Here is a 27,646-nt window from a genome sequence, read left to right as displayed (position 1 = left end):
AAAATCAAATTAAGTTTTATAAATTTCTTACTAAATGGAAGTAGCAGCGAACAGCATAAAACTTGAACAGACATTGAGTTACTTGCAGGCTGTTCTGGTTATTATTCTTGTTGCATATAGCAATGTCTTCTGAGCAGAAAAGGGTTTAAAGGAAACTAGAGACTTAGTGTAACTTGTCTGACAGTCTCAAATAATCTGATACACACAAAACATGTCTGAGGCATTTAGGCATTGTCAGACACAATGTCACAATGACATTAAAATCTCACTTTTAGCAAACATACATATCTGCCAAATAGACCAAATATCTGACAAGATTCCAAAATAATTGAGCCTTGCAGTGTGAAAATGTGGCTTAATTTTGTGCATAAAGTGTCATCCCAGACAAGCCTGTGCAATCCACACAGGCGTATCAGAAAAGTAACTTTCTGCCTACATTGGATTTTTGTTAAGATGAGACGTCCTTTTAACAAAAATAATTCATGTTTCATGATGATGATTGTAACAATAAAAAAATGATGTTTCATGATCCTAGGCCTAACTATTCTTGAATTATCATCAGGAAACCATTTTACTGTTTTGAGTCACTGTGACCTTGACCTTTGACCTAGTGACCTGAAAATTAATAGGGATCATCTGCCAGTCATGATCAATGTACCTATGAAGTTTCATGATCCTAGGTCAAATTATTCTTGAGTTATCATCCAGAAAACATTTTACTATTTCGAGTCACTGTGACCTTGACCATTGACCTAAAGACCTGAAAATCTATAGGAGTCATCTGCCAGTCATGATCAATGTACCCATGAAGTTTCATGATCCTAGGCTTAAGTATTCTTGAGTTATCTTTCGGAAACCATTTTACTATTTCAAGTCACTGTGACCTTGACCTTTGCCCTGAAAATCAATAGGGGTCATCTGCCAGTCATGATCAATGTACCTATGAAGTTTCATGATCCTAGGCCTAAGCGTTCTTGAGTTATCATCTGGAAACCATCTGGTGGACAGACCGACATGTGCAAAACAATATACCCCCTCTTCTTCAAAGGGGGACATAAATATCATCATAGGCAGCAACCTTGTGCTGAAGTGAGCTACACACACCCACACCCATGTATATAAACTAGTGTGTTCACAAGGCTTCACTGAAGCCATCAGGGGCGTAACTAGCATTTTTTCGGCGTAGCTGTATTAAGCCAGCTTTTCACCTTACCTGACCTTTGTAACTGTCCAATTAAATTCAAATCAAATTTCCCGCAGCTAGGTCAGAATTAATACATTTCATTTATCCCATAAGCTGATTTTTTGAGCATACGACCAGAAGATTGGAAACATGTCCGCATCTTTGTAACACTGTTTTACTGCGTGTTCAGCATGAAACAATTTTATCTCTAATAAAAAGGCTTCAGAGATAGAACAGTTTTACACTCAATCTTGACATCAATACAGTTTTTGCGTGCACCTTTTATTTTCAGAGGAATTCCAGCGCGAGAACATTTGTACTTTAAAGGCTATCTTATATTTAGTACTAACTTCCATATTCCTGTCAACATGTTAACATGTAAAAGTATAAAGAGCAGTGGAAGCGAGGCCTCACTTTAATGCATTGCATTGCAACCCGCGAGGTATCAGGGTCAGATACAGGTCATCGCTGCATCTTCTCGACTACCTTATGTGCTGACCAAAGTTCGCGGCGAGTAAAATAATCGTTATATAATAAAGACGCTGTAGCGTGAACTAGGTGAACTGGAATTTTTTTAGACCAGAAAGATGTTAAATGAAGATATCCAGCGATATAATTATGGTATGTCAATAATAGATTCTTAACGTGTTTTCAACAATACCGTGATAAGTATTAATTTAAATTAATTTAACAATAATTATTCCACCATAGTGACTAATGTATTAAGCATGAGCGAGATGATTCTCGATACTGTTAATAATCGAATCACATAGCAATGCCCGACAAACCACTAAAACAGGTTTGTTTGCAGAACGCGCATATAAATATTTCAAACATGTACGGATACTTCGCGTGTGGCCGGTTGACTCATATGGTTTTAATTTCACTTCCATTTTTTTTTGGTTTTCTGTTATGTATGTATAGGTTTATGACCAGCAATATGTCATAATGTAAAATAAGCCGCGAAAACTCCTTGTAACATCCCGTACTGCGTGTGATGCAGCTAAGAACTGCACAGAAAAAGACATTTGCTATCCTTAATCTCATTCAATGATTTCTTTACCTTTCAAAAACTCCAACCACAATCAACGTCGTATATCTTTGTAAAAGATATTTCTTGTGTAGGCCCAGATATGCTACATAAAAATGGGGGGTCCGGTGGTCCTCCCCCTGATAATTGTTAAATCCTATAACGACTGTGGTGAGATTTAAAGCATATCCAGACAAATAATAAGATAAGAAAATATCAGACCTCGGCCTGTTTTTCTTTGATGGTTAACTGTTTTATCTCAATGTCAACATTTTAATGCGTTTTTTCAAAGTTGAAGCATTTATATTTTTTTAATGTTTCAAAAGAAATTGTAGGCCCGGGCCCGCTGTGCCTAATAGCAGCTACGCCACTGGCCATATAAGGAAACTGCCCCACACCCTGGCTTGAGCAAACGGAATAATTTTCTAATACAACTGAGACACAATTAGAAAACAAGAGCACCGCCTTGCGGGTGCAGACCGCTCATCTATTTTCTTTTTAAAGGTGAAGAGACTCTCATTTTCAATCACAAAAAAGGGAGGGGTGAAGTGAAGAGGGGTGTATAGTGTGGGGGTGTGGACATTTTTAACATTATTTTCCATAAATGCGGAAAAAAATGCAAAAAGAAAAAAATTTGGGGGGGGAGGGGGGGGTTCTTGGGTACGATGGTTGGACGGTATTTCAAACATAAAATAATAAAAATAAATATTTGTGTTTTTTAACCGTTTCATGATCTTAAAAAAAAAAAAAAAAAAAAAAAAAAAAAAAATTAGGGGGGAAATTCGGGTGGGGGGAGGGGGGGGTGGGGGGGATTCTTGGGTGCGATGGTTGGACGGTATTTCTAACATAAAATAATAAAAATAAATATTTGTGTCAGGTAAGAGTAGTTTTGTCAAAGTATCAATCAAATCTAATCATAAATAAAGAAGTTATGGCAATTTTAGCAAAATTTAATAATTTGACCTTGAGAGTCAAGGTCATTCAAAGGTCAAGGTAACATTCAAGTTGCCAGGTACAGTAACCTCATGATAGCATGAAAGTATTTGAAGTTTGAAAGCAATAGCCTTGATACTTAAGAAGTAAAGTGGATCGAAACACAAAATTTAACCATATATTCAAAGTTACTAAGTCAAAAATAGGCCATAATTCCGTAAAAATGACAACCAGAGTTATGCAACTTGTCCTTTTACTGAACCCTTATGATAGTTTGCGAGTGTTCCAAGTATGAAAGCAATATCTATGATACTTTAGGGGTAAAGTGGACCAAACACAAAACTAAACCAAATTTTCAATTTCTTAGGAAAAAAAGGGCACATAATTCCGTCAAAATGCCAGTCAGAGTTACATAACTTTGCCTGCACAGTCCCCTTATGATAGTTAATAAGTGTTGCAAGTATGAAAGCAATAGCTTTGATACTGTAGGAATAAAGTGGACCTAAACACAAAACTTAACCAAATTTTCAATTTTCTAAGTATAAAAAGGGCACATAATTCTGTCAAAATGCCAGTCAGAGTTATATTACTTTGCCTGCACAGTCCCCTTATGATAGTTAGTAAGTGTTGCAAGTATGAAAGCAATAGCTTTGATACTTATGGAATAAAATGGACCTAAACACAAAACTTAACCAAAATTTTAAATTTTCTAAGTATAAAAAGGGCACATAATTCAGTCAAAATGCACGCCAGAGTTATCTAACTTTGCCTGCCCAGTCCCCTAATGATAGTAAGTAAGTGTACCAAGTTTGAATGCAATAGCATTGATACTTTCTGAGTAAAGTGGACCTAAACGCAAAACTTAACCAAAATTTTCAATTTTCTTAGTATAAAAAGGGCACATAATTCTGTCAAAATGCACGCCAGAGTTATCTAACTTTGCCTGCCCAGTCCTCTTATAATAGTAAGTAAGTGTACCAAGTTTGAATGCAATAGCATTGATACTTTCTGAGAAAAAGGGACCTAAACGCAAAACTTAACCGGACGCCGACGCCGACGCCAAAGTGATAACAATAGCTCATATTTAAAAAAAAAAAAATAGATGAGCTAAAAATGTTATGCCAAAGTTCAATTAAGATTTTACCATTAATGTGATGTGTTAGCAAGCTTTTTCTTCAATTTGATCACCTGACCTAGTTTTGAATGTCAAGTGACCCAGTTTAGAAGACGTTCAAGATATCATTGGGACAAAAGCTCTGACCAAGTTCTCACAACAATTATTATTCACATGGCAAATGTTGATGACGGACGACACACTATGGACAAAAGGCGATCATTGAGAGCTAAAAAGCATTTCAGAAATGAATCAGTTCTAACTTCATCCCCAAAGAGAAACAGGCACATAATCCATTCATCATTTACAATTAAAAATAACCCAGTCATGAAATACACACACGGTGCCGACTCATTTATTGCATTAGACCGACTCCCTAAGGTTTCCTTATATTACCTCAAATTTCAACATCAAATCTGCTGAGCTGTTAAAATCATTGGAATACAGACGTTTTCCATGGCATTTACAACTTCAGAACGTGGGCGACAGCCATTAAACTGCTAGAGTGCGTAGGATGGAAACCCCCTATGCCCGAGTTGTTATTCCATAATGGCCGTATTATGTTGACAATTTTTTTTCTACCATTTATGGTATGGATCTTTCAGAGTTTGTATTATGCAAAAATTTAGCCATCTCATTTAGGGAGCAAATTCAGCGGAATTTTGCTTTTGGTCTTATGTGACACAATAATTCTTGATGACAACATTAGTGATGTGCCTGAAGATACCAACTGTAGTTGTATTATTTTCCAGATGGTTTTGTATTTGGACAATATTATTGTGTAGCAGTATTTTATGTTTTAACTAAATATGAGCCTCACTATTGGGAAATGGGGTTGAATTCATGTGAGTAATGTGTCCTCCTGGATTAGCCTGTGCAGTCTGCACAGGCTAATCAAAGACGACACCTGTTTTAACGGCTTTTTTTCTTAAAAGTCTCTTCAAAACAAAAATTCATTCTAGGCAGAAAGTTTGCTGACTGCACAGGCTAATCTGGACATTGACATTTTACACATATGCATATTAAGCCTAATTTTTGCAGAATGCGGCTAATTAATTTTTTTTAACTAAATGTCTATTAAGATAATCCCAAGTGTTTCAATAATCATTCATTAATGCAAATTTGGTCTATTCAACTTTCTAATAACAATACAAAGCCAAAACTGATTTTTTTAAATTCTTATACACATTTACTTACTATTTTTAAAAGGAGCACTCAACTTGTTACGAATCAACCAAATCCAAACAGGTGATTACACAAATAGACAACTCATTTACAAATATCACACAGATTCCCTTTGTGGGATAAACCATCATGTCTTTTTATGTGCAACAAGAGATGTGTTTGTCGGAACCCCAATGCCCCCTATTGCGCTGCTTTGAAGCCATCTATTCAACCTTTGACCTTGAAGGATGACCTTGACCTTTCACCACTAAAAAATGTGCAGTTCCATGAGATACGCATGCATTTTAAATATCTAGTTGCTATCTTCAATATTGCAAAATTTGACCTTTGACCTTGACCTTGAAGGATGACCTTGACCTTTCACCACTCAAAATGTGCAGCTCCGTGAGATACACATGCATGCCAAATATCAAGTTGCTATCTTCAATATTTAAAAAGTTATGGCCAATGTTACAGTTTTCGAACGGACGGAATATTTGACATTTGACCTTGAAGAATGACCTTGACCTTCACCTTTCACCACTCAAAATATTCAGCTCCAGGAGATACACATGCATGCCAAATATCAAGATGCTATCTTCAATAGTGAAAAAGTTATGGCCAATGTTAAAAGTTTTTGGACCGACGGACAGACACCATATATTAGACATTTGACCTTGAAGGATGACCTTGACCTTCACCTTTCACCACTCAAAATGTGCAGCTCCATAAGATGCACATGCATGCCAAATATCAAGTTGCTATGTTAAATATTTAACAGTTATCATATCCGCTTTTATCTAGACACACATATGCATAGTCTACTGTGTAACCATTAACCAGCTTGTCACTCGCTTACTTTCCCAATCTTTAAAGACTAACAGACATCAGACATTACGGAAATGAGAAGCATAGAAATTGTATATTTTTTAATAAGAAATCTGAACGTCGAAGCAGGAAGTAAAATGATTGGATAGCAAAAACATTTTATAGTAGATCTGTTGTTTGTTTTTTTTCTTTTATATCATGAAAGGAAATGTGAGAGCTGCAGCAATATTCGCATTGATGTATGCAAAATATTGCAATTTAAGATTGCCTAGAGTTAAATGATTCCCATCATAGAACCTGTTGTATTACACTATTAAAATAAATATGAATTTTTACTTATCAGGTCATTAAGTTTTTTACCTTAGAAAAATAATCACCAATATTAATGAACAATAAAACTTCTTTTGATTACTTTACACAGTTTCTCCCAAGATATAGACAGAGTTAATGAATCTTTCATTTTATTATATTTCCAGAGGGACTTAAAACTATATGTTACTGGGAAAAAAATCAGTAATAATTAAACTAAAATGATGGGAAAGAACACTAAATTTAATAGTCAAGAAGCATGAAAGCAAAACTATTGGACAATGATGTTTTGATAGCCTTGGTACAAACTACCAAAATTATTGTAAGGTGGCTGTTTTTAAATAAAATAATTAATTAAATAAGGTTATAGAAGGGCAGCAAAATAACATCTGAATAAGTAAAACCCCCAACTGATTAGACATAAATCAAATCTTACCTTAATTGGAACACCAAACTGCATAACACTACATGATTAACACGCAAAGTTAAGTGGTATTTGTATCTTTTTTGAGGTGCTAACATAATATCATCCCAAGAAAGAGATTTATATAATGTACATCTTCACAAGCACTTGCAGTTTGGTAAGTTATAACCATAAAATATACCAGGCTTTCGACAAGTTATGATGTGATAGCTGGTACATTAAGTCAACAGCAGAAATTGGTACTTACAAACCTTTACCTAAGAAACAAAGCCACACTGATGTTTGCATGTCAATCTACTCAAAACTATCGTATATAATGTAGAAATGTTGAGCTTATGCAACCATTTCATAATGAACCCTTGAAATGGAGAGCTTAGTAGAGAAAATAAGTCATGATTTATAATAATAATGAACTACCTCATTCAGTTTCAAACAAATAAATTTAAATTACATAATGAAAGTAGGTAGAATTTGTATTACTTGATCCACATGTTTTTCCCCTCATAGGCCACAACCACTTCATTAGTACCGTTCATAAACATACAAGCATTGCACTGGGAATATGGGGGTTAATGCAATGTGCCTATTACGTGTTGTCCCTCATTAGCCTGTGCAGCAAGAAAAGGCTAATTAGGGATCACACTTTCCACTTTTATGGTATTTTTCATTTACATGAAGTCTCTTCTCAGCAAAACCCAAGTTCAGGGAGAAAGTTTTGCCCCTGATTAGCATGTGCCGACTGCGAAAGCTAATATGCGAAACACTTTACACAAATGTGGATATGCCTTAACCCCCAATATCCCAGATGAAGGCTCATATAAAAAATATAAAACTATGAAAGTAAAGCATGATTTCAATGTAAAGATAATCTTGTTTTTACCTGTAGCACAGGTATTCAATTTCTAGGAATTCCACGTAACATATGTCCCACTTCATATCACCTCAATATAAAATTAAAGATATTATATTACCTTAGCCGTTCAACAATTTTTTGAATTTCACAAAAACGTCCCCAAAATAACTGAAATCAGCACTTGAATCAGGTCACAGCTTCCACACTCTATAACCACAGGTGGGCATATAAACAAGATCCAGATATCTTACTCAAACATTTACATAGAACATCACTTCCCTTGGCTATAGCTCTCACTGGGGATGATGCTAGTACTGGAGCCAGAACAAATGGTTTCTGTTAATGATTCAGAGAGAAAATACTCCAATGCATAAACAGATTCACTGCTATTAGATGTATTATATGCCATACAGTGAATTTCTATTTGTTCAAACCATTTGGTTTGAGCAGTGGGTGTAAAATGTTCACAAACAAAATATCCACCAGTAATTAAAGGTGTATTTTTTATGCAAATGGGTCTAGTACACAAATAACAGGTATTCAACTGACAAGCCCTTCTTTGCAAATGAACTATTAAGACCTTGAAATAATAATCTTAACCTTATATTATAAGAGGTAGCCATTTTTTTGCAAATTGCCACATGAACTCTCCTGAAGTTGAACATTTTGTGAAGTTATTTTAACCCTTTCCCACTAGAAGATACGTATTTTATGCATTGTAGTCACTTAAAAAGTTGCATTTAATTAAAGGTCTTTCTAACAAGATCCAAGTTTCGAAGGTTTCAGTTCCAACCATTAAATACATATGAGCATCAAACAGCATAAAACCTGAACAGACTGCGAGTTACTCACAGGCTGTTCTGGTTTTATGCTGTTTGCACATAGCCAATTTCACTTAGCTTCTAAGTGGGAAAAGGTTAAAGTAATGGTATCATTGTCAGGTAATAGAGCTGACAAGTCTTATTTTGATACTAAAATGCTGTATTTTGACCTTTGAACACAAATGATGACCTTGACCTAGCTGTGGTTTTTGAGTACACCATCTCAAGCAGGTTAATCTTTTCCTGCTCAGAATCAAAGTGAAAATGGCTACATACAATCAACATAAAACCACAACAGCCTGCAAATAACCAACTGCAACTTGCAGTCCATTCAGGTTTTATACAGATGGCTGCTCATCATTATCTTAGGGTGGGTAAAGAAGCTGTTAAAACTTGAATCTTGTAAGAAAGGTTGAATTTAATATGATCTAAAGGACTGCAAACATGTCACAATGCATATCTGAGTGGTATAGGGCCAAGTTGTTTTGTGAAATCCTTAAATGCATGGAAAAGTTACAGTTTTGAAAAGTTTCAGAACACATTGATGAACAGACATACAGGACTCAGTGACTCCTACCGTATGTAATAACCCTAACAAGTGGGTGTGGGGGATGGATTATTGTAATTTGCAAATTTTATGAGTATTAATAACACTTAGGCAATTAACATAATTCACAATCTCACTATATCAATCAAAGGAATGACACTTCCCTCTGACATATGAAGCATAATTCACATCTTACAGAATGACGATAGCCCCATATTTGAAACTTTTATGAAACAGTATGTAAATTTTACAACAATTCATGCACATTTCGTGTCAGGTCTTTGTTATACAATGAATTTAAACAAGAAACTATGACAGTAGTAATGTTTTACAGACTGGGATGTCACACAACGCAAGTGTAAATCTACTGTATATTCTGCAGTGGACAAAAAGGCTATTTCCACAATAAAGCCAAAACAGGTCACAATCAAAATTCCTTTCTTTATGATCATGATGAGAGTGCACATAAAGGTCATTCAATTGAGAAAGTTTGACAGTTCAGGGATTAGACAAAGAGGAGTTACTAAAACAAAATTCGGGGAATATATATGTCATTGTGGAAAAACTAACAAAAGGTTGCAATTTTGCCAACAATTGTCACAACATCATCATTATTTATCATCAATTTTCTACATATTAAGGTCATCCAACTGAGAAAGTTTAAGTCAGACCCAAAGAGAGTAAAAAAGACAAGCTTCGTGATGTATTACCATAGGTACAGACATAAAGTAATAACGTATGTACAGACATAAAGTACAGATGGACAGCTTAGAGCAATCATATTCTTAATGCCTAACACTCTGTTAAGGATTACCAAAGTCTATCAATATGCAGAAGGGCATTGTTAACCCATTAATGCCTCGTGGACTCTCCCATCCTTCTAAATTGGATCAATTTATTTACAAAATTAGGGATGTTTAATATATTTATTTCTATATTTAGAATATTTCTTACAGAAATTCCTTAAAGCAATCAGCGCCGACCCTGATGAGACGCCGCATGCGGCGTCTCATCTGGATCTACGCTGTTTGCCAAGGCCTTTTTTCTAGATGCTAGGCATAAATGGGTTAACTTTACAAGAGTTAAGGTGGAACGCACTTCTTGTGTTTTTGTTTCCTTGTAGTTTTTGTAGCTGTTTTATCATACTAAACAGTATTTCAATGATATAATGGGGGTCAGTAATAATAAATCAACAACATTTACATTTTATTGGTGCAAGTGAGCTTAATCCTTAACCCCATAAGGAGCTAATGAAAATGGCTTTTGCAAACAGCTTAAACTCAGAACAGCCTTCAAGTAACTAGCAGTCTGTTAAGGTTTTCTGCTGTTCGCTGCTCATCAGTATCTAAGGTTCGAGATGAAGCCTTTATAAATTGAATGTAGTAAGAAAGGTCTTAAATAAAATACAACTTTCATAAGGGACTACAAGCATGTCAAAATAGTATCTAAGTGGTAAAGGGTTAACCCTCTATCATACCCCTGCACCCAGATTTGGTCTTGCACATTTCACAAGTTAATTGAGGCCATAACACTGAACTTAGTGAGGTACACTTCATTGGATACAAATGGCTTCCAGTATAGAGGGTAATGAATTAATCCTATGAGTATTGTAATAAATCTCTTCCAGTATAGAATCTAATGTATTCATCATATGAGTATTTTAATACATTCACTGAGTAAAGGCCAGGGCCAAGTTTATTTCTTGCAAGCTTTACCTTGGCAAACTTGTTTACTGAACAATCTAAGGCACATAACTGACACATGCAATACTTGAATGAGAGGTATGCAGGAAGATTGGAATGGCATCATAATAACAATACAACTAATTTGTTTATGAACTTTTTGTCATTTACCAGTAGACATAAGGTTTCAGACCGGTCTTTGACAATACTGAAATAAACCTGGGTCACATTACAAACACTTTAAACTCCAGACTGAGGTGTAGTGGACATGGTGTCTGCCTCGAGATCAGGAGGTCATGGGTTCAATCCACACAGTGAAAGCATTCTTTAGATTTCCCCCATAGGCACAAAGTAACTGTTTCTAGTCCCAGGAAACGGACATCTATCCATGTTGCAAGTTTCATTAAACAAGAGGGTCATGATGGCCCTGAATCGCTCACCTTACTAACCTTGCTACATGAACTTAAATTCTATCAGACCCATATACAATCCCAAGCCAGATTTCATTAATTAATACATTGACAAAATTTCATTAAGACATGATGAAAACTGTGACCTCTTTCATCTACACAAGGTTTTACTAGAATTTGCCCGGTGACCTAATTTTTCACCCCAGATGACCCATATATGATCCAAAATCAGATATTATCAAGATAAATATTCTGACTATATTTCATTTGGAGTTTTGTTTGATTATATTAAAGTTTTTTCAAATTTATGCGGGCAATTTCGTCTTTTTTGTTGTGAATGTAACGTAACGTTATTTGCCGCGCCGCGCTTTAGTGTAGTACGTCCTTGACGTCACGTTATATTTGTTGTTGTTTATATATGTCATTGATTATATTTGAATCAGAAGTAAAAGGAAGAACCTGAACACACAACGCTTTGTACCATTATTATCCCATACGTTGCGATATTTTTATTGATATTCTTTATGGAATAATGTCCACGTCTTTTTCCAATTCTGCAATTTTGCACTTAGACAAGTTGATGTTCTTGATGAGTTTATTTAAATTCTTGTTTTGCTTAGCACACAAATACCTTGTCATTTTATAACATTTTGTATTGTCCGAATCATCATCACACTTAAAATTTGTTTGACAAGACACTGACTGTTTTTTTTCTTAATTTAGGGATGTTTCAGATGAACTACTACTACTAGGCGGTGGGGGAGTAGGCCATGAAATTTCAGTCACGGTTTGGCACACAGTCAAATCAACGTTTTCATTGGAAACATTAATGCATGTTTTGGCAGGCACCATTTGTTCAAAATGTTTACTGTCTGTGAAATTTTGTTTCCACAACTCTGGCAGAGTTTTTGCACTTTTTTTTTATGTTGCAGTTTCTTTTTGTTTTCAGACAGACGCTGACTTTGCATAGTAACTGCATGTTCCTTACAGTTTACTAAAGGGGCCTTTTCACAGATGTTGGCATGTTTTGAAGTTTGTCATTAAATGCTTTATATTGATAAATGTAAACATTTGATCTAAAAAGCTCCAGTAAAAAATCAAGAATTAAATTAAACAAGACTATTGCCAAGCAATATAGTCCCCTACCGACTCCACCATTGTCAGAAATTCCACCATTGTCAGATTTTTTAAATTTATTTTTGTATTTGTTGCCATAGCAACCAGAATTTTTGATGTAGGAAGACAATGAAATGAGGTGCATAATGTCCATATTGCCATCTATCCATGTTTCAAGTTTCATGAAAAAATATTAAGAACTTTTAAAGTTATCGCAGAATCCAAAAAACCACAATTTTCAGCAGTACTTCTAGTATTGTTGCCATAGCAACCAGAATTTTTGACGTAGGAACAAAATGAAATGACGTGCATAATGTCCATATTGCCATCTATCCATGTTTCATGTTTCATGAAAAAATATTAAGAACTTTTAAAGTTATCGCAGGATCCAGAAAAGTGTGACTGACTGACAGACAGAGCGCAAACCATAATTCGCCTCCGGTGAAACCGGTAGGGACAAAAATAGAAAAAAAGGTAACCCACAGCAGGACTCGAACCACTGACCCCTGGAGTACTGGAGTAAAAAGTCTGCGCATTAGACCACTCGGCCATCCTTCTTTCCACAATGAAAGAAGAATTTTATACTTCATATAAGCGGTCCTCGTAGATTTTGACCCCATATGACCCAAATACAATCCCAACCCAGATTTCATCAAGATAAACATTCTGACCAAATTTCATAATGATTGGATGAAAACTGTGACCTCTACTGTCTACACAAACAAATTGTTGACGGATGCACACATGCACGCACACACGCACAACGGACATCCCACGGTCACATAAGCTCACCATGTCACTTCTTGACAGGTGAGCTAAAAATATTAAGAACTTTTAAAGTTATCACAGGATCCAGAAAACCACCATTTTCAGCAGTATTTCTGGTCTATTTGTTGCCATAGCAACCAGAATTTTTGAAAAATGAAATGATGTGCATAATGTCCATATTGCCATCTATCAATATTTCAAGTTTCATGAAAATATATGAAGAACTTTTAAAGTTATAGCAGGATCCAGAAAAGTGTGACAGACAGACAGACTCACAGACACACAGAGCGCAAACCATAGGTGCCCTCCGGTTTTACCAGTAGGGGACAATAAATAGATATAAACTTAACCCCAGATCACACCTAGTGACTATTACACTGTCAATACAATTATTATACAGTCCAACCTGTCAATAAAGACCAATCAAGGGATTTGGTCGTTGTGGTCTTTGTTCACAGGTGGTCTTTATTCGCAGGGTCGATCGAAACTTTGCAAAATATGCTAGTAGTTTTTTAACAGGTACCTTATCTATGTATGTGCTCTATTGTTTAAATGTTTCAATACTTATGCATGTATATGGAAATAAAGGATTGAAAACACAGTTTTGTTTTACATTTGTATATTTATTACATGTTGCATTTCTACACTTATGCACTAAGTCATTCACTGACGCGAATTCCGACTCACGCTTAGGGCGTTTACTTTCACAGTTTACGTTCTCCGCGAATTCGTCCACAATCTCATGTTTACGCTTTAAAATGCTCTGAATTTGAGTTTTTCCTACACCAAGATCACTAGCCACTCGTCTACAACTGTGTCCTTTACCTAACAAACTAATGACCTTAACGCGTTCTTCCAACGTCAAGAACTTACGCTTGGAAGCCATGACCTGTACGAAAAAGTTTGGGCAGACTGTAACCAGATTATGTGCAGAATAAAATATACAAAATCTGTATAGAACCTGTGCAGAAAATATTTGGTGTCCATTAAAAATGAGTTGAAGCAGATTTCTATTTATAGATTTTTTCAATATAAACAAAGAACGAATTCTGTACAGATTTTACGAATTATTTAAATTAAGCAGAATATTTTAGGGGCAGAAAAAATCTGGGCAGAATTAAATGTGGGTAGAACCAAAATGTGAGAATGGGATTCTGTGCAAAATAAAATCTGTACACAAAATAAAATCTGTACACACAAAAAATTCTGTACAGAAAAATGTAGCAAAATGTAAAGTAAAATATATAAGCTGTAAATATTAAACATTTTTATTTAATGATATTATGACATGTTTATATATATATAAGAAAAGTAACAAATACTGACAGTCAATAAAATAAAATAATTTACTCTTACACATCCCGTTAAGAAATAAATCCCTAAATACAACACACATTACTGTATCACTGTTATAATGACATAAAAACACAGTAAATAAAGTAAGTTTATGTTTTAAGAAATTACAGTTATTATATTGAGATAAAAATCCCTTTTAGAGATCTTCATTTGCCTGAACTAGACCCTGGTGAGGTACCATCACTCTGTGACTGCACTTAACTGAGCCAGTGGTCGTTGTCAGGGGAAAGTTGCTACACAATCTTTTTTGATGGTTGCTGAAAGCAAAAAATACACATAACTATTTTTAAATCATTTTGTTTAGTCAATCTGAATGAAACGATCATATGGGATCTACTAAAATTACAACTTAAATAACGCAACATGGTTCACCAACTTGCTTCTCTTTATATTTTGCTTTTCACATTATAAAATAAATATGACATTTTTTCAGATGTAGGTCATTTCATTGGGTGTTTTATAAAAAGACAATTTGTAATGTTGATTTAGTTACAAACCACATTCTTTTAAGTTTTTGCTTCACACCTTTTAAGTGATAACAGCACCATTACTCTGTGACTGCACTTCTGAGGTCGTTGTCAGGGGTAAGTTGCTACACAATCTTTTTTGACAATCGCTGAAAGCAAAAAAAATGCTATTTAAAAATTACTTTGTTTAGCCAATCTGAATGAAGTGATCATATGGGATCTACTAAAATTACAACTTAAATAAAGCAACACCCCTTAAGTGATAACAATCATAGCTTTCGTAAATATGTAATTGAAAAAAAGGCTTTACATTTTGTGACAGAGTAGTTATTCATAAATAAATCTAAGTATTGGTTACATTGCCCTTTCATTTGGTCACTGATTAGGCAATTGATTGTTACAACTATATGTTGGTTTTGTAAGATAGAGATACCTTTGACTGACATGTCTTTTATGTGAACTTACTGCAAAGATAATTGGTGTCATCATTTATTTAAAATGTTAATCACCCACCAAAACAGATCTTTGTAACTGTTAAATTATATCATTAAATTAAACATAACATTATAAGATAACAATGTAAAGAAAAACAATACAAACCTGTTTAACAGTTCAAAGCATTTCCAAAAGGGCCGCTTCATAACTCACTGAATTCCTCTTTTAGAGACTTGTTGACACACAAAATGTTGATTTCCACATTCTAATTAATTGTTTAAGAATGTCCATTAAAGTATATCAGGATATTGTTAAAACTTCAACTTTAAAAATTCCCAACATTGCTTTGAAACTACATTTCAGGTCCTGCATGGATCTATGTTTACACGTTCAAATTTGGCTCCCAACCAATCAGAAGAGATTATACACATTCCAGCAAGCCAGTAAAGATAGCCCCAGTTTCACATTACAAGTATCAAGCGGGCAGGATTTGTTTGTTAGGGGTTTATGACTATTTTCAAGTGAACTGTCACAGAGGTGTATACAAGCACTGACATTACAATTTTTCATAGATAGAGTCAGAGGAAGGCAAACTAAACATTTAACCCCAGTGGAAATACATATGTACTACCATTAAAGCAAAGCAGTTTTCATAAGTCAGGGGGGGGGGGGAATTGAAAAACAATTTTCAATTTGTATTCAACCCTAAATCAAGTTTACTGTAAGAACCTTAATTCAAAGATATTTTATGATTATAGTAGATCTACATGTACTTTAAGTGTTTTAAGGTAAATTATCATTACATACTCACATATTTTAATATTATGACATGTAATATATACATGTATGGCAATTATTGTATAAATTGAACTGAACATAAATATTGTTTTTCTTGTATAGGGCAAATGTTTCTCATAATAAACATTTAGAAACTTGAATCAGAAGTCAATTTTTTTAATTATTTAAGTCCCATTTTGAAATTTTGTTTCAATAGTTTTCTAAGTCCAATATTCTGCCTTGCTTAATACTGCCAAGTACCAAAATTCTGTCTTGCTAAAATGCAGAGTGCTAAAAATCTGTCTTATAAAAACGATAAGTATAAAAATTCTGTTTGGTATAGTAAAATGTACAGATGAAATTCTGCTTCATTGTAATTCTGCTTAAAAAATCTGTACAGTTTTCCAGGCAGATTCTAGGTCTGTGTCCTCTTTGTACAGAATAAATGAATTCTGTCTTGATTCTGGGCAGATTTTGTACAGACTCAGTACAGAATCTGCAAAGAATTTTCGTACAGGTATGGTTAACTTGAACTGACAATTTACTTTTCTATAATCTATGAACGTTTTATTACGGAGAAATTTAAGAAGAGAATGACTATCAAAATGTTTGTCTTTAATAGGCATCGTAAATGATATGAAACCGTTAATTTCCTTAATGAGTTTATGAAAGCCCAAATTTGTCTTTAATATTTTCGGCAATTAGTACATTAATCGCGAGTCACTTAAATACAAAGGCAAATCTTTACACTTTTGACAAACTGTCAAATGCATAAAAGAAGCAGGCGACTACCAATTAGCTATGCATGTTAAATAAACAAACTATGCTATCGAGTGCAATAAACTGTCACTTGCCAATATCTCCATAGCGACCGACGAGTCCACTGGTAAGATGTGTATCACGTGACTACGCAGCGTCCTGGCCGCCATTTTGTTTTTTGAAAGTTGCAAAATCGTTGATTTTTATGATTGCAGTGGTCGTTGTAAGCTATCAAAATGGAGATTTGGGAATGTGAAAGGGTGGTCGTTGGTCTTTGTTCACAGGTGGGCTTTATTCGCAGGTTCAATATATAGTGAAATTGTTCGGGAGGAAATCGGTGTGGTCGCTATTGACTGTTGGTCGCTATTAACAAGCGGTCGCTCGGGCAGGTTTGACTGTACAGTACATTTCTCTGCTATCAAAAACCCAAGAGAGCCACAATCGACCTTGATTACTCACATGTGTAATGGGCGTGGCCAGTTTCTAACCTAGGGGCATGATTTGAAAAGTCGTTGTACACACTGAGGCCTGGCATCCAAAGTCACACAACGCATAAAGCACAACAGACAAAAGGTAGCCCCAAAGGCTCGCCTGTGTATTGCTAAAAAACGTAACATAAGATACCAAATTATCAGTCATTTACCTCTTCCAAAGCATGGACAACGTAAGCTGAGTGTGAAGCCACGTCCTCTCTTCTCTTTACTCCACATTCTCAAATCAGAAGACTGATCACTTTCACATCCATAAATCAATGTCCAGTATCAGATTATCCAATCTTCTCAATTTATCTAACATTTCATTATTCACGGTTATGAAAAAGTTCCTGAACTGTCCAACATATGAATAATTTGTTGGTACTTTAGCAGTACCACACTTTGCATTTAATATGTCAAATTTGCATTCCTAAATGTGCATGTCTGTCATCTTCATGTATTGCCTTTATACATACACAAACGTTAAAACATTTGAGCCTTGCATGCTTTGGGAAAACAGGGTTTGATGCATGTGCATTAACCCTTTCAGTGCTGGAACCGAATTTTGAAGGCCTTTGCAAACAGTTTGGATCCAGATGAGACGCCACAGAACGTGGCGTCTCATCAGGATCCAAACTCTTTGCTATTCTGAAAGTATTCTTTGAATAAAACCAAAGAAAATGCTAATTTTAGAAATTCAGCAGATGACATTTTAGCAGACAACAAATTTCCCAGCATGCAAAGGGTTAAGGCCCCGTTCTCCCAGGACGAGGCTCACTTTTGTTATTGTACAATTATGGTACTTAAACCTTCCCCACTTAGATACGCATTATTACGTATCTGTAGTCCTTTAGAAAGTTAATTTAATTAAAAACCGCTCTTACTAGATTCGAGTTTAAAAGGCATCATTTATAACCCTAATTGACCTTTCGACAGCGAGAGTGAAGCCACGCCCACCGATTTCAAGGGGGGTCACTCCGCCGAAGTCCGTCATAAAAATGGCTACGCGAATCGGCCGCATAAGTGAACCAAAAAGGCCTCATGGTATACCAGAAAGGCCATACAATAGTTTTTATTATCATTGAATAGTGGTGCTGAATATAATTATCATATCTATTAAATAGTCAAAACTTTTTTATTAGTCTACTTAAAAGCCGTTAAATTTATCATCAAAGTCGGCAAAATTATCGCCAATTATCGCATACAGTATGAATTGTTCGTTATTCACAATATTTTTCCTTGAGTAATAGATGTTTCAGTTTTTTAATTAAAAGCCGTTAATTTTTGCAACCGATGGCAACATCGCAAATGTGGCACAGGTAAGTAAATTTATTATAATAGAAGACGAAGAACGTTTCTATTGAAATCCGATATAACACATATCTACAATGCGTTTGGTCAAAATGACCCATGCGCATTGTTATAATCGTATAACAAAGTCATAGTCGTCAAAAAAATAACATACACAATATATTATTATATATTATTATTTCCTCGAAAACTATCTTCTGCAATGTTTAAAATATAAAAAGTTGAAAGAATTTTCATGTACAAAAAAACTCGCTAATCAGACCGGGTTTTCAAAGGGTCATTCACAGTTTGCGGCATCTGTTTTGATAACGGATTAGTAGAAAGCCCACATATGGTGTAAAATGACACTTATTGGCCCCTATTGATAATTACTTGCGCATTTGAAAATAGTTTCTTAACTTACATTAAATTTGGAAGACTTAAACCGAAAGAAATAAAAAATGTTTTATTCTATGTGATATTATTAAAAATAATAACTGATTGTCTTTATTATTACGATTTCATTAGCATTAAAAAAATCTAGCAAAGTTTATAATGTCTTATTTATTTGCCGACTGCATTAGAATGTCAAATTTATTTAACGTTGGCCACCTTTGAAAAATGGTTTTAAATGTTCCTTTCTAATTTGTCTATATAGAGGATAAACAAGTACAAAGTTATACTCTTTTTTATAACGTGTCCGTTGCAAAACTTACATTTTCTATTTTCGCGTAGTATCTTATTATAACGACTGTGTTTTGCTTTCGGGCGATCGCTTAATATGTTGAGATTAAGCTGTTCGTGTGGACGACCACAAAGACGAATCCAACGTTTGAATTTTTCAAGATTAGTACCCGGTTGAGGGAACGGAAAAAACGTACTTCCATCTTTTAACCGTTCTGGATACCTTGTGTCTGAATAACAAGTGCCATAACAGGACCTTTCAACCATTTTCTTTGTTTAAAACACAGAATTACGTATAAGCTTATGTGTCGGACAACGGCGAGTTTGACGGACAAAATGGCGGATAGTAACGGGCCTAATCTATGCTGTAATCTGATTGGTTAATAAGCCTGTCAATCAATCGGCTGTCGAAAGGTCAATTAGATACTGATGAGCAGCAAACAGCACACAACCTGAACGAGTTACTCACAGGCTGTTTTGGTCTTATGCTGTTTGCATATAGCCATTTTCACTTTGCTTCTGAGTGGGAAAGGGTAAATAAAACAGATTCCAAAAAACTCTCATCTTGAGGTTATTTCTAGGAGACATGTGTAAGAGATAATTATTTATATGTAACTACAAAAAATTTACTGAAATACTTAAGAAATGTATCTCTTTCACATAATGTAAATTTCATGGTCTTCCATTACTTTAAACTTGAACACTCCAACAAAAATTGTGTTATAACGAACACCTACACTTTCAAATATTCAATAACTTCATTTTTTTAAACTTGATTATTCCAACAATCGCAACAAATAGAAAAAACACGTTCATAAGTAAATCCAAATCGACCAATCACAAAACCATTATTTCACGTATATAAAAGTACAAAGGACTGCAACTTTATCCATCAATAATATGCTTTTAAACACCCACAATAATTTGCAGAAAATGCACCACCATCTTTCCATATCTTTAAGACTCACAAAGTTCCCATTCATAATTCCTTCCTGATATATTCCAAAGCATGATGCTATCTTCACAATCTTATTGCTGAGTTGTGGGAATTTTGAAATAGTACATGCGTATTTTGAACCACCTGTAGCAGATTATTACATAGTTGTATTATATACTCTCATCCAAATAATTTCATTTCAAGGTGCCAAAAAGTCCTACACAATTTTTGGCTTAAAAACTATGCTCTCTCCAAACATATCAATTCAATTTTCAGGGAAAAAAATGTCCTAGCAAAACATGAGGCATGCCATTTTATGATTATTGCATTCTATGTGGACCCGAATTTTTTGCTTAATATTTAACATATCAAATGATTGCTTTTTTGCATAGAATTCTGAATGAGACTGATTGTAGAAGCAATTACAGCATCAGGAAAATAGAATTTTATATATGGTCCACACTTAATACCATACATCCAACATCAATTCAAAGATGCATTTACTTGAGTTGCATTTTTACATTTTTAACAACTTTTTTGACAGCTATGCTTTGAACCTCGCTCTAAGAAAATGGGGCTTAATGCATGTGCGTAAAGTGTCGTCCCAGATTAGACTGTGCAACACTTTCCACTTTTTAGCCTATGCAACACTTTCCATTCTTTAGCCTATGCAACACTTTCCACTCTTTAGTCTATGCACCACTTTCCACTATTTAGCCTATATAACACTTTCCACTCTTTAGCTTATGCAACCCTTTCCACTCTTTAGCCTATGCAACACTTTCCATTCTTTAGTCTATGCAACACTTTCCACTATTTAGCCTATATAACACTTTCCACTCTTTAGTCTATGCAACACTTTCCACTCTTTAGCCTATGCAACACTTTCCATTCTTTAGCCTATGCAACACTTTCCACTCTTTAGTCTATGCAACACTTTCCACTCTTTAGTCTATGCAACACTTTCCACTCTTTAGCCAATGCAGCACTTTCTACTCTTTAGCCTATGCAACACGTTCCACTCTTTAACCTATGCAACACTAAAATCCACTCTTTAGCCTATGCAACACTAAAATCCACTCTTTAGCCTATGCAACACTAAAATCCACTCTTTAGCCTATGCAACACTAAAATCCAATCTTTAGCCTATGCAATACTAAAATCCAATCTTTAGCCTATGCAACACTAAAATCCACTCTTTAGCCTATGCAACACTTTCCACTCTTTAGCCTATGCAACACGCTTCCACTCTTATGGTATTTTTTGTTTACAAGGAGTGTCTTCTCAGCAAAAATCCAGTCTAGGCGGAAAAGTGGTATCCCTTTAGCCTGTGCAGTCTACGCAGGCTAAAATTGGGCAACACTTTACGCATACTTTATGTATTATTAGCCCGGTTTCCCAAGGGCTAGCCTCATGTATGATGATTTCTCTAAAAATCAAACATAATCAGCTCCATCAATAAAACAATCATTAACATGTTCACGGTGTGAACTAATGGAACAATTTACTGAAGATCACTTAGCAACATCTACATTTTATGCCCTCATAAACAACAAAACATCAATCTTCAAACACTGAACAGATCTTCCATGAGTAACTTATAAAATTGTTCCCACTTTACACCCTCAACCCACCTGTACTCATTGAGGGATGGACTCACATACCAAATATGTTGAAGAGACAAACCACTGCAAAATCCTTTATTCGTCTGCATGAAATTTCATGGTTTTTTAATGACTCAAAAATAAGTGGATTTTTTATATTGGAAAAAAGGAGACATTTGCGTTGGTCTTCTTCTGATGTGTTTGTGTTAACCCTTTACCAGTAGATACGTATTTAACCCTTTACCACTTAGATACGTATTTAACCCTTTACCACTTAGATAATTATTTTGGCACATTTGTAGTCCCTTCCAAAGTTAAATTTAATTCAAGACCTTTCTTACTAGATTCAAGTTTTTCAGGCTTCATTTTCAACCCTCAGAAACTGATGAGCAGCAAACAGCATAAAACCTGAACAGACTGCAAGAAACTCCCAGGCTGTTCTGGTTTTATGCTGTTTGCACATAGCAATTTTCACTTTGCTTCTGATGAGTTTGTGTTAAAATCGTGAAGGCACTAAATGCACAAACATTGATATCACACAAATAACACTAATTTTTCAGTAATCAGAAGGGTGATTTATTCACAATTGAATTTAAGAAACTGACCATCTTTATGGTCTGAGCGTAATAAATTGTTCAACAGATGTCATTTGTGCACACCTGCAGCTCAACAGTTTCTGAATCAATATCAAAAACCATGCTTATCCTGTCATCATGTTAACATGTTTATTGCAAAACATACACTTTTATTAAATCGGGTAATTATTAAACGTTCCATCATCGTTATTCATAGCTTGTGTGCAAAAATCTCCACACAAATCCCACTGTAACAATCTTTAAGATTGTTGTGGTCGTTCAGGCCACGGTTACAGCAGATTCTTTAAGGGCTGCAACCATATACACTGTAGCGGCAAATATAATTTATAATGTGACGACCAAATTGTTACAATAAAAAATATATATAAAGACATTAAACACCAAAATTGACTATCCCAAGCATAGAACAGTCTAAAACTTCTACATAAAACTCATCAATTTAAACAATTGTGTTGTATTCTTTATAGCATTCATACTACTTTTTCCTTAGCTATCTTTTTCATCACTTAAACCATTTCACACAAAAATTTCTTTCCCAACACACACAACATGATATTCAGTTAATGTTTGCACATAAATCCTAAAAATGTCCTCACATTGCAGTCACCTATCACTTTCATCTGCATGCCTCTATAAACACACTTCATCGCCTTCATTCTTACTGTAACACCATCATCATTCACAAAAACTTCAGATGAACCAGCCTTTATTGTACCAAAATACACAAAAATGGATCAAATATACAACAGGTCTTCCAACAAATACACACACCTACCACCTCATTCACTGTATATAAAGTATTCTACATTTCACATAAGCTAGGTAGTTTGGGCAATAAAACAGCAAACAGGTCGTGATGGGCCTGCATTCATAATTGATGGCTAAGTAGAGGTAATATGTAAGCTAGGCAACAACTTCGCAATTTTGTTCATTGCTTGCATATCGCATCAGGTGGCATCAGGTGTCAATTAAACGAACAAATGGCTGGTAACAGTTTCATTGATTTTCTAATGATAATGCAATGAGATAGAAGGTGTAATGCCCTGAAGATGTGTTCTTTTCAACTATGGGTAAACCTGAACTTGTATTCAGTTATATTCCAGACTAGGTCAACCATTAACAGGAACAAATGGAATGAGATTCAATAGCATTGTTGCATGAATATCTACCTTGCATTCTAAAACCTTCAAACTCAATCATAATTGTAAAGCTGCACTTCAGCACAAATCTGGTTCATGCTTAATTTGTTTCTTCAAACCTGTCAAAGGGGAAAACAATTTCAGTATTTCTAGGGCTTTCCAAATTTTGTATGATTGATTATTTGGATTTTTGTGCAATTGATTATTAAGATTTTTGTACGATTGATAATTAAGTTTTTTGTACGATAATTTAGATTTTTCACCGTAGTCATGTCAAAGTTTACATTTAAATATGACTCATACTTTTCCTGGGTAGGCTGTTTTATAAAAACAAAGTGCTCATACTTATGCAAGTAACTGACAACTGTCCCACTTGAATCAAAAACAGGGGGGACAAATGGGTTCAATTGACAATCATCTTAAAGATAAGTGGCAAAGCAGGGAATCAGACCCGCAATCCTCAGATTTGTAGTCCTATGCTCTAACAACTAAGCTAGCTGGCCCTGTTACATCAATGATATACCTGACCGAAATCTGTCTAAATGTCTTACAGTACAAGAATGTTATAAAATTAAGATCATTATGCTAATTTTGTATTCACAGAACCAACCAGATATCCAGTTGTTTTTGAGTGGCACTCTGGGAAAATGGGTCTTAATACATCTGCATAAAGCGTTGTCCCAGATGAGTGCAATCCACACAGGCTAATCAAAGACAACACTTCCCACTTTTATGAAATATTTGTTATAAGGCTGTCTTTTCTTCATGAAAATCCAAACCAAGTGGAAAGTCATTAACCCTTTTAGTGCTGAAACCGAATTTTGAAGGCCTTTGCAAACAGTTTGGATCCTGATGAGACGCCACACAACGTGGTGTCTCATCAGGATCCAAACTTTTTGCTATTCTGATAGTATTCTTTGAAAAAAATCGAAGAAAATGTTAATTTTACAAATTCAGCAGACAATATTTAAGCAGACGACAAATTTCCCAGCATGCGAAGGGTTAAGCACCATTTTCCCAGAGCGGGGCTAATTTAGTACTTGGCCTGCCTATAGGTATTTTTAATGTTACTAAATAAAACAATCAACCACTGTTGCCAGAATAGATGCAAGCCAGGTGTGATAACAAGATTGGCCAGTTAAGAGGAAGCAGGTTTTCTGAGAGAAAAAAGCTGCCAATCTTAAATGTTTGGTACTTAGACATTATATGATGAGTTACAGTAGAGGGTCATAAGGAACAATTCATCTTCGTTCTGGGACAACTGGACTTAATGCATGTGTGTAAAGTGTCCTCCCAAATTAGCCTGTGCAGTCTGTACAGCTAGTCTAATCAGAGACAATACATTCAACCTAACTGGATTTTCTCTATGAAGAGATTTCCTGTAAATGAAAAATACGAAATAACAAAGTATCATACCTGATTCACCTGTGCACTGCACAGGCTAATCTGGTACGACACTTTACACACATTCATTAGCCCAGTTTTCCCCGGAGGCTCAAACAGAAACAAAACCCAACAGAACGCATCATGTCTAAAGTTGTTCTGAGGTTAAAATCATTTATTCCTGGAAAAATTATAGAAAGAGAAAATGTCTCTATTACCACCTCAAATTACACCAAAACAGGCCAAACAAACAAGTAATTATTAAATATATCTCCAGACACTCATTCCTGGATGTGCTGTCAATGGGGTTATAATCACGTTGCTATGGAAATTAATTTGAAAGCAAAAATCTTTTTAGAATAATGAGTTTTGTTCGCAGTCACATGGCAAAATCAGCTACCCATGTTAACAGTTCTTTGATAACAATTGCAGTTATGAGAACAAGGTAACAATGTCACTGGAAAAAACCATGAAATCCATATTCTTAATTATATGTAGATTGTAACATACTGAAAATACTAGTTAAGTAATTAAGACATGTTCTTTACATATGGGACATAACAGCTCCGCAAGGAACAAAACATGCATACAGTACATTCAAGTTTGAATATTATACATTAAAAACGTAGAAAGTCTTCCCAGAAATTTGCAGGGTTTTAACTCTGCCATTTTTCAAATAAGCCAATAGATCAGTAAATATGGATAAAGAAATTTCTATATTGCTACAACTTTTCTTCATAAAACTAAACAAACCACCCATAAATAATAATTCTGTAGCATTTCAGTATGAATCCCTATATAAAATTTGAGCCCAGGGGAAACCCTTCAAAATGACGGACATTCATTGTATTTCCCGTATACCTTTGCCTGCTTTAAATCAGGGGCTACATTTGTAGAATAAAAATGAGCTGTTCCCTGGCAAAAACTGTGCTTAATGAATGTGTCTATAGAATCATCCCATATTAGCCTGTGCATTCAATCCAGGGAAATCAGAGACAACACTTTCCTTTCTAAAGGCATTATTCATTAAAAAGAATTCTTTTCTAAACAGAAATCAATTCAAGGTGGAAAGTGTCTTCCCTGATTCGCCTGTGCAGACTGCACAGGCTAATCTGGGATGTCACTTTACCCACATGCATTAAAACCCAATTATTCCCAGGGCGTTGCTCAAACTGTTGCAAGACTGGTTTTAGGACTTACCTCCGTTGGCCTCCCCTCCCCCGGTGCATTCTGGGACTGTATCTGTGGCTGGCAGCCGACTGGTTTGACTAGTTTCCTGATTGGCCGACTGGTTCTCATTCACCTCCTCTATGGCGTCTTCTGGTCTCAACTTGATGACTCCCTTCTGTATCAGCTCCTCGCGCGTTGAACGCACAGAGAGATTCCTCTCGAGTTCTAAAATATTGTTGTCATACTATTTTTACTAAATGACTGCCTAGAATTCCCAACTGAAGGTTACCAACTATAAATGAAATAAATCTGAACATTAAGGTTATCTCCCTATGCAACTGTATTAGTAGTTAAACCTAAGTAAATAAAATATTGAAAATACTTGTTTTTCGCAATTTTTAATAATTGGTTAGCAGACAATAACAACACAAATTTTAAAATTAAAGTAAAAAATACGTGATTTTACCAAGCCAAAGGGCCCCCCCTGCCCCATTTACAAAATGGTGAGAGAAAAACATTATTAAGTGTTTGAGTGGATTTTTTCACTCATTTCAACAGTATTTCAGTCAAGCAACAGCAGCCACAGCAGCAACAACCCTACAACTTTTCTCCTGCATGTGCAAGAAGGTTTGGTAGTTCAATGTGCACATACTTATGTAATTTACTTTTTGCCTACTTGAGCCAGAGGAATGGAGAGAATGGACATAGAAATAAAATGATGACAATTCACCACACCGTTATGTTTGATGTCCAACCCTCTACCAACTGAGCTCGTTGCCCAGGTCATTTTAAAATGAGTTAATTTTTTGTTTATATCAATGTTATTTATTAACAGTATTTACCAATTTATGACTTAAACAATTTTGAAAGCCTGGATTTTATTGTTCAAAAGAGCTGTCATCCTAAACATTTGCTTCACTGTGAACGTGTTAATTAAAGATTGACCCGAGAATATGTGGCTATTTAAAAAACAACACTTATTTGATAGAAAAAGCATAGGATACAGTCATGCATTTCTTTGTAAAAAGCCTGGAATCATCTTCCAAAACATTGATTGCATGCATTTATAATTATCATAAAACACTCATTTTCATCACATAAACCGTTTTAGTAAGATGTTTAATGCTTAATTCATCTCGCAGATATTCTCAGTTTATGAACTTTTCACACTGTGACTCAAAAGGGAGATTACAATTAATTTAAGAGGAAAACAAAGTACACAGTTCTTCCCCTTGATAATATGGAAAGTTAAAAAAAAAAGCTTTTTTCTACATCTTGAGCATACTTTTAAAATCTTGCAAAATATTTGCTTAGACCATTCACTGAACTATTCAATTTTTTAGTGCTAACTTAAAAATAACCAATCCAAAGAAAAGCTTTAATCCACTATAAAT

General features: G+C 35.0%; 1 protein-coding gene and 1 long non-coding RNA gene across 13 annotated transcripts in view; both read right to left on the bottom strand.

The window, feature by feature from the left end:
- LOC127862669 (phosphatase and actin regulator 1-like) overlaps nt 1–27,646 on the bottom strand; it is a 106,084-nt gene that overhangs the window by 22,097 nt on the left and 56,341 nt on the right. For all 12 annotated transcript variants that reach the window (XM_052401888.1, XM_052401885.1, XM_052401886.1 and 9 more), the window contains one exon: nt 26,283–26,477. In XM_052401888.1, the coding sequence (XP_052257848.1) occupies nt 26,283–26,477 (195 nt within the window). The remainder of the gene's footprint in view (nt 1–26,282; nt 26,478–27,646) is intronic.
- LOC127861566 (uncharacterized) lies at nt 14,518–16,390 on the bottom strand. Its single transcript, XR_008040264.1, has 3 exons — nt 15,606–16,390; nt 15,064–15,154; nt 14,518–14,795 (listed from the first exon to the last, which is right to left on the bottom strand). It is a non-coding gene; the product is annotated as an uncharacterized LOC127861566 (long non-coding RNA).

Source organism: Dreissena polymorpha, chromosome 16, assembly GCF_020536995.1.
Source record: "Dreissena polymorpha isolate Duluth1 chromosome 16, UMN_Dpol_1.0, whole genome shotgun sequence".
NCBI lineage: Eukaryota > Metazoa > Mollusca > Bivalvia > Myida > Dreissenidae > Dreissena > Dreissena polymorpha.
Note: the sequence above shows the minus strand (reverse complement) of the source record. Positions and strands in the feature narration are given on the sequence as shown.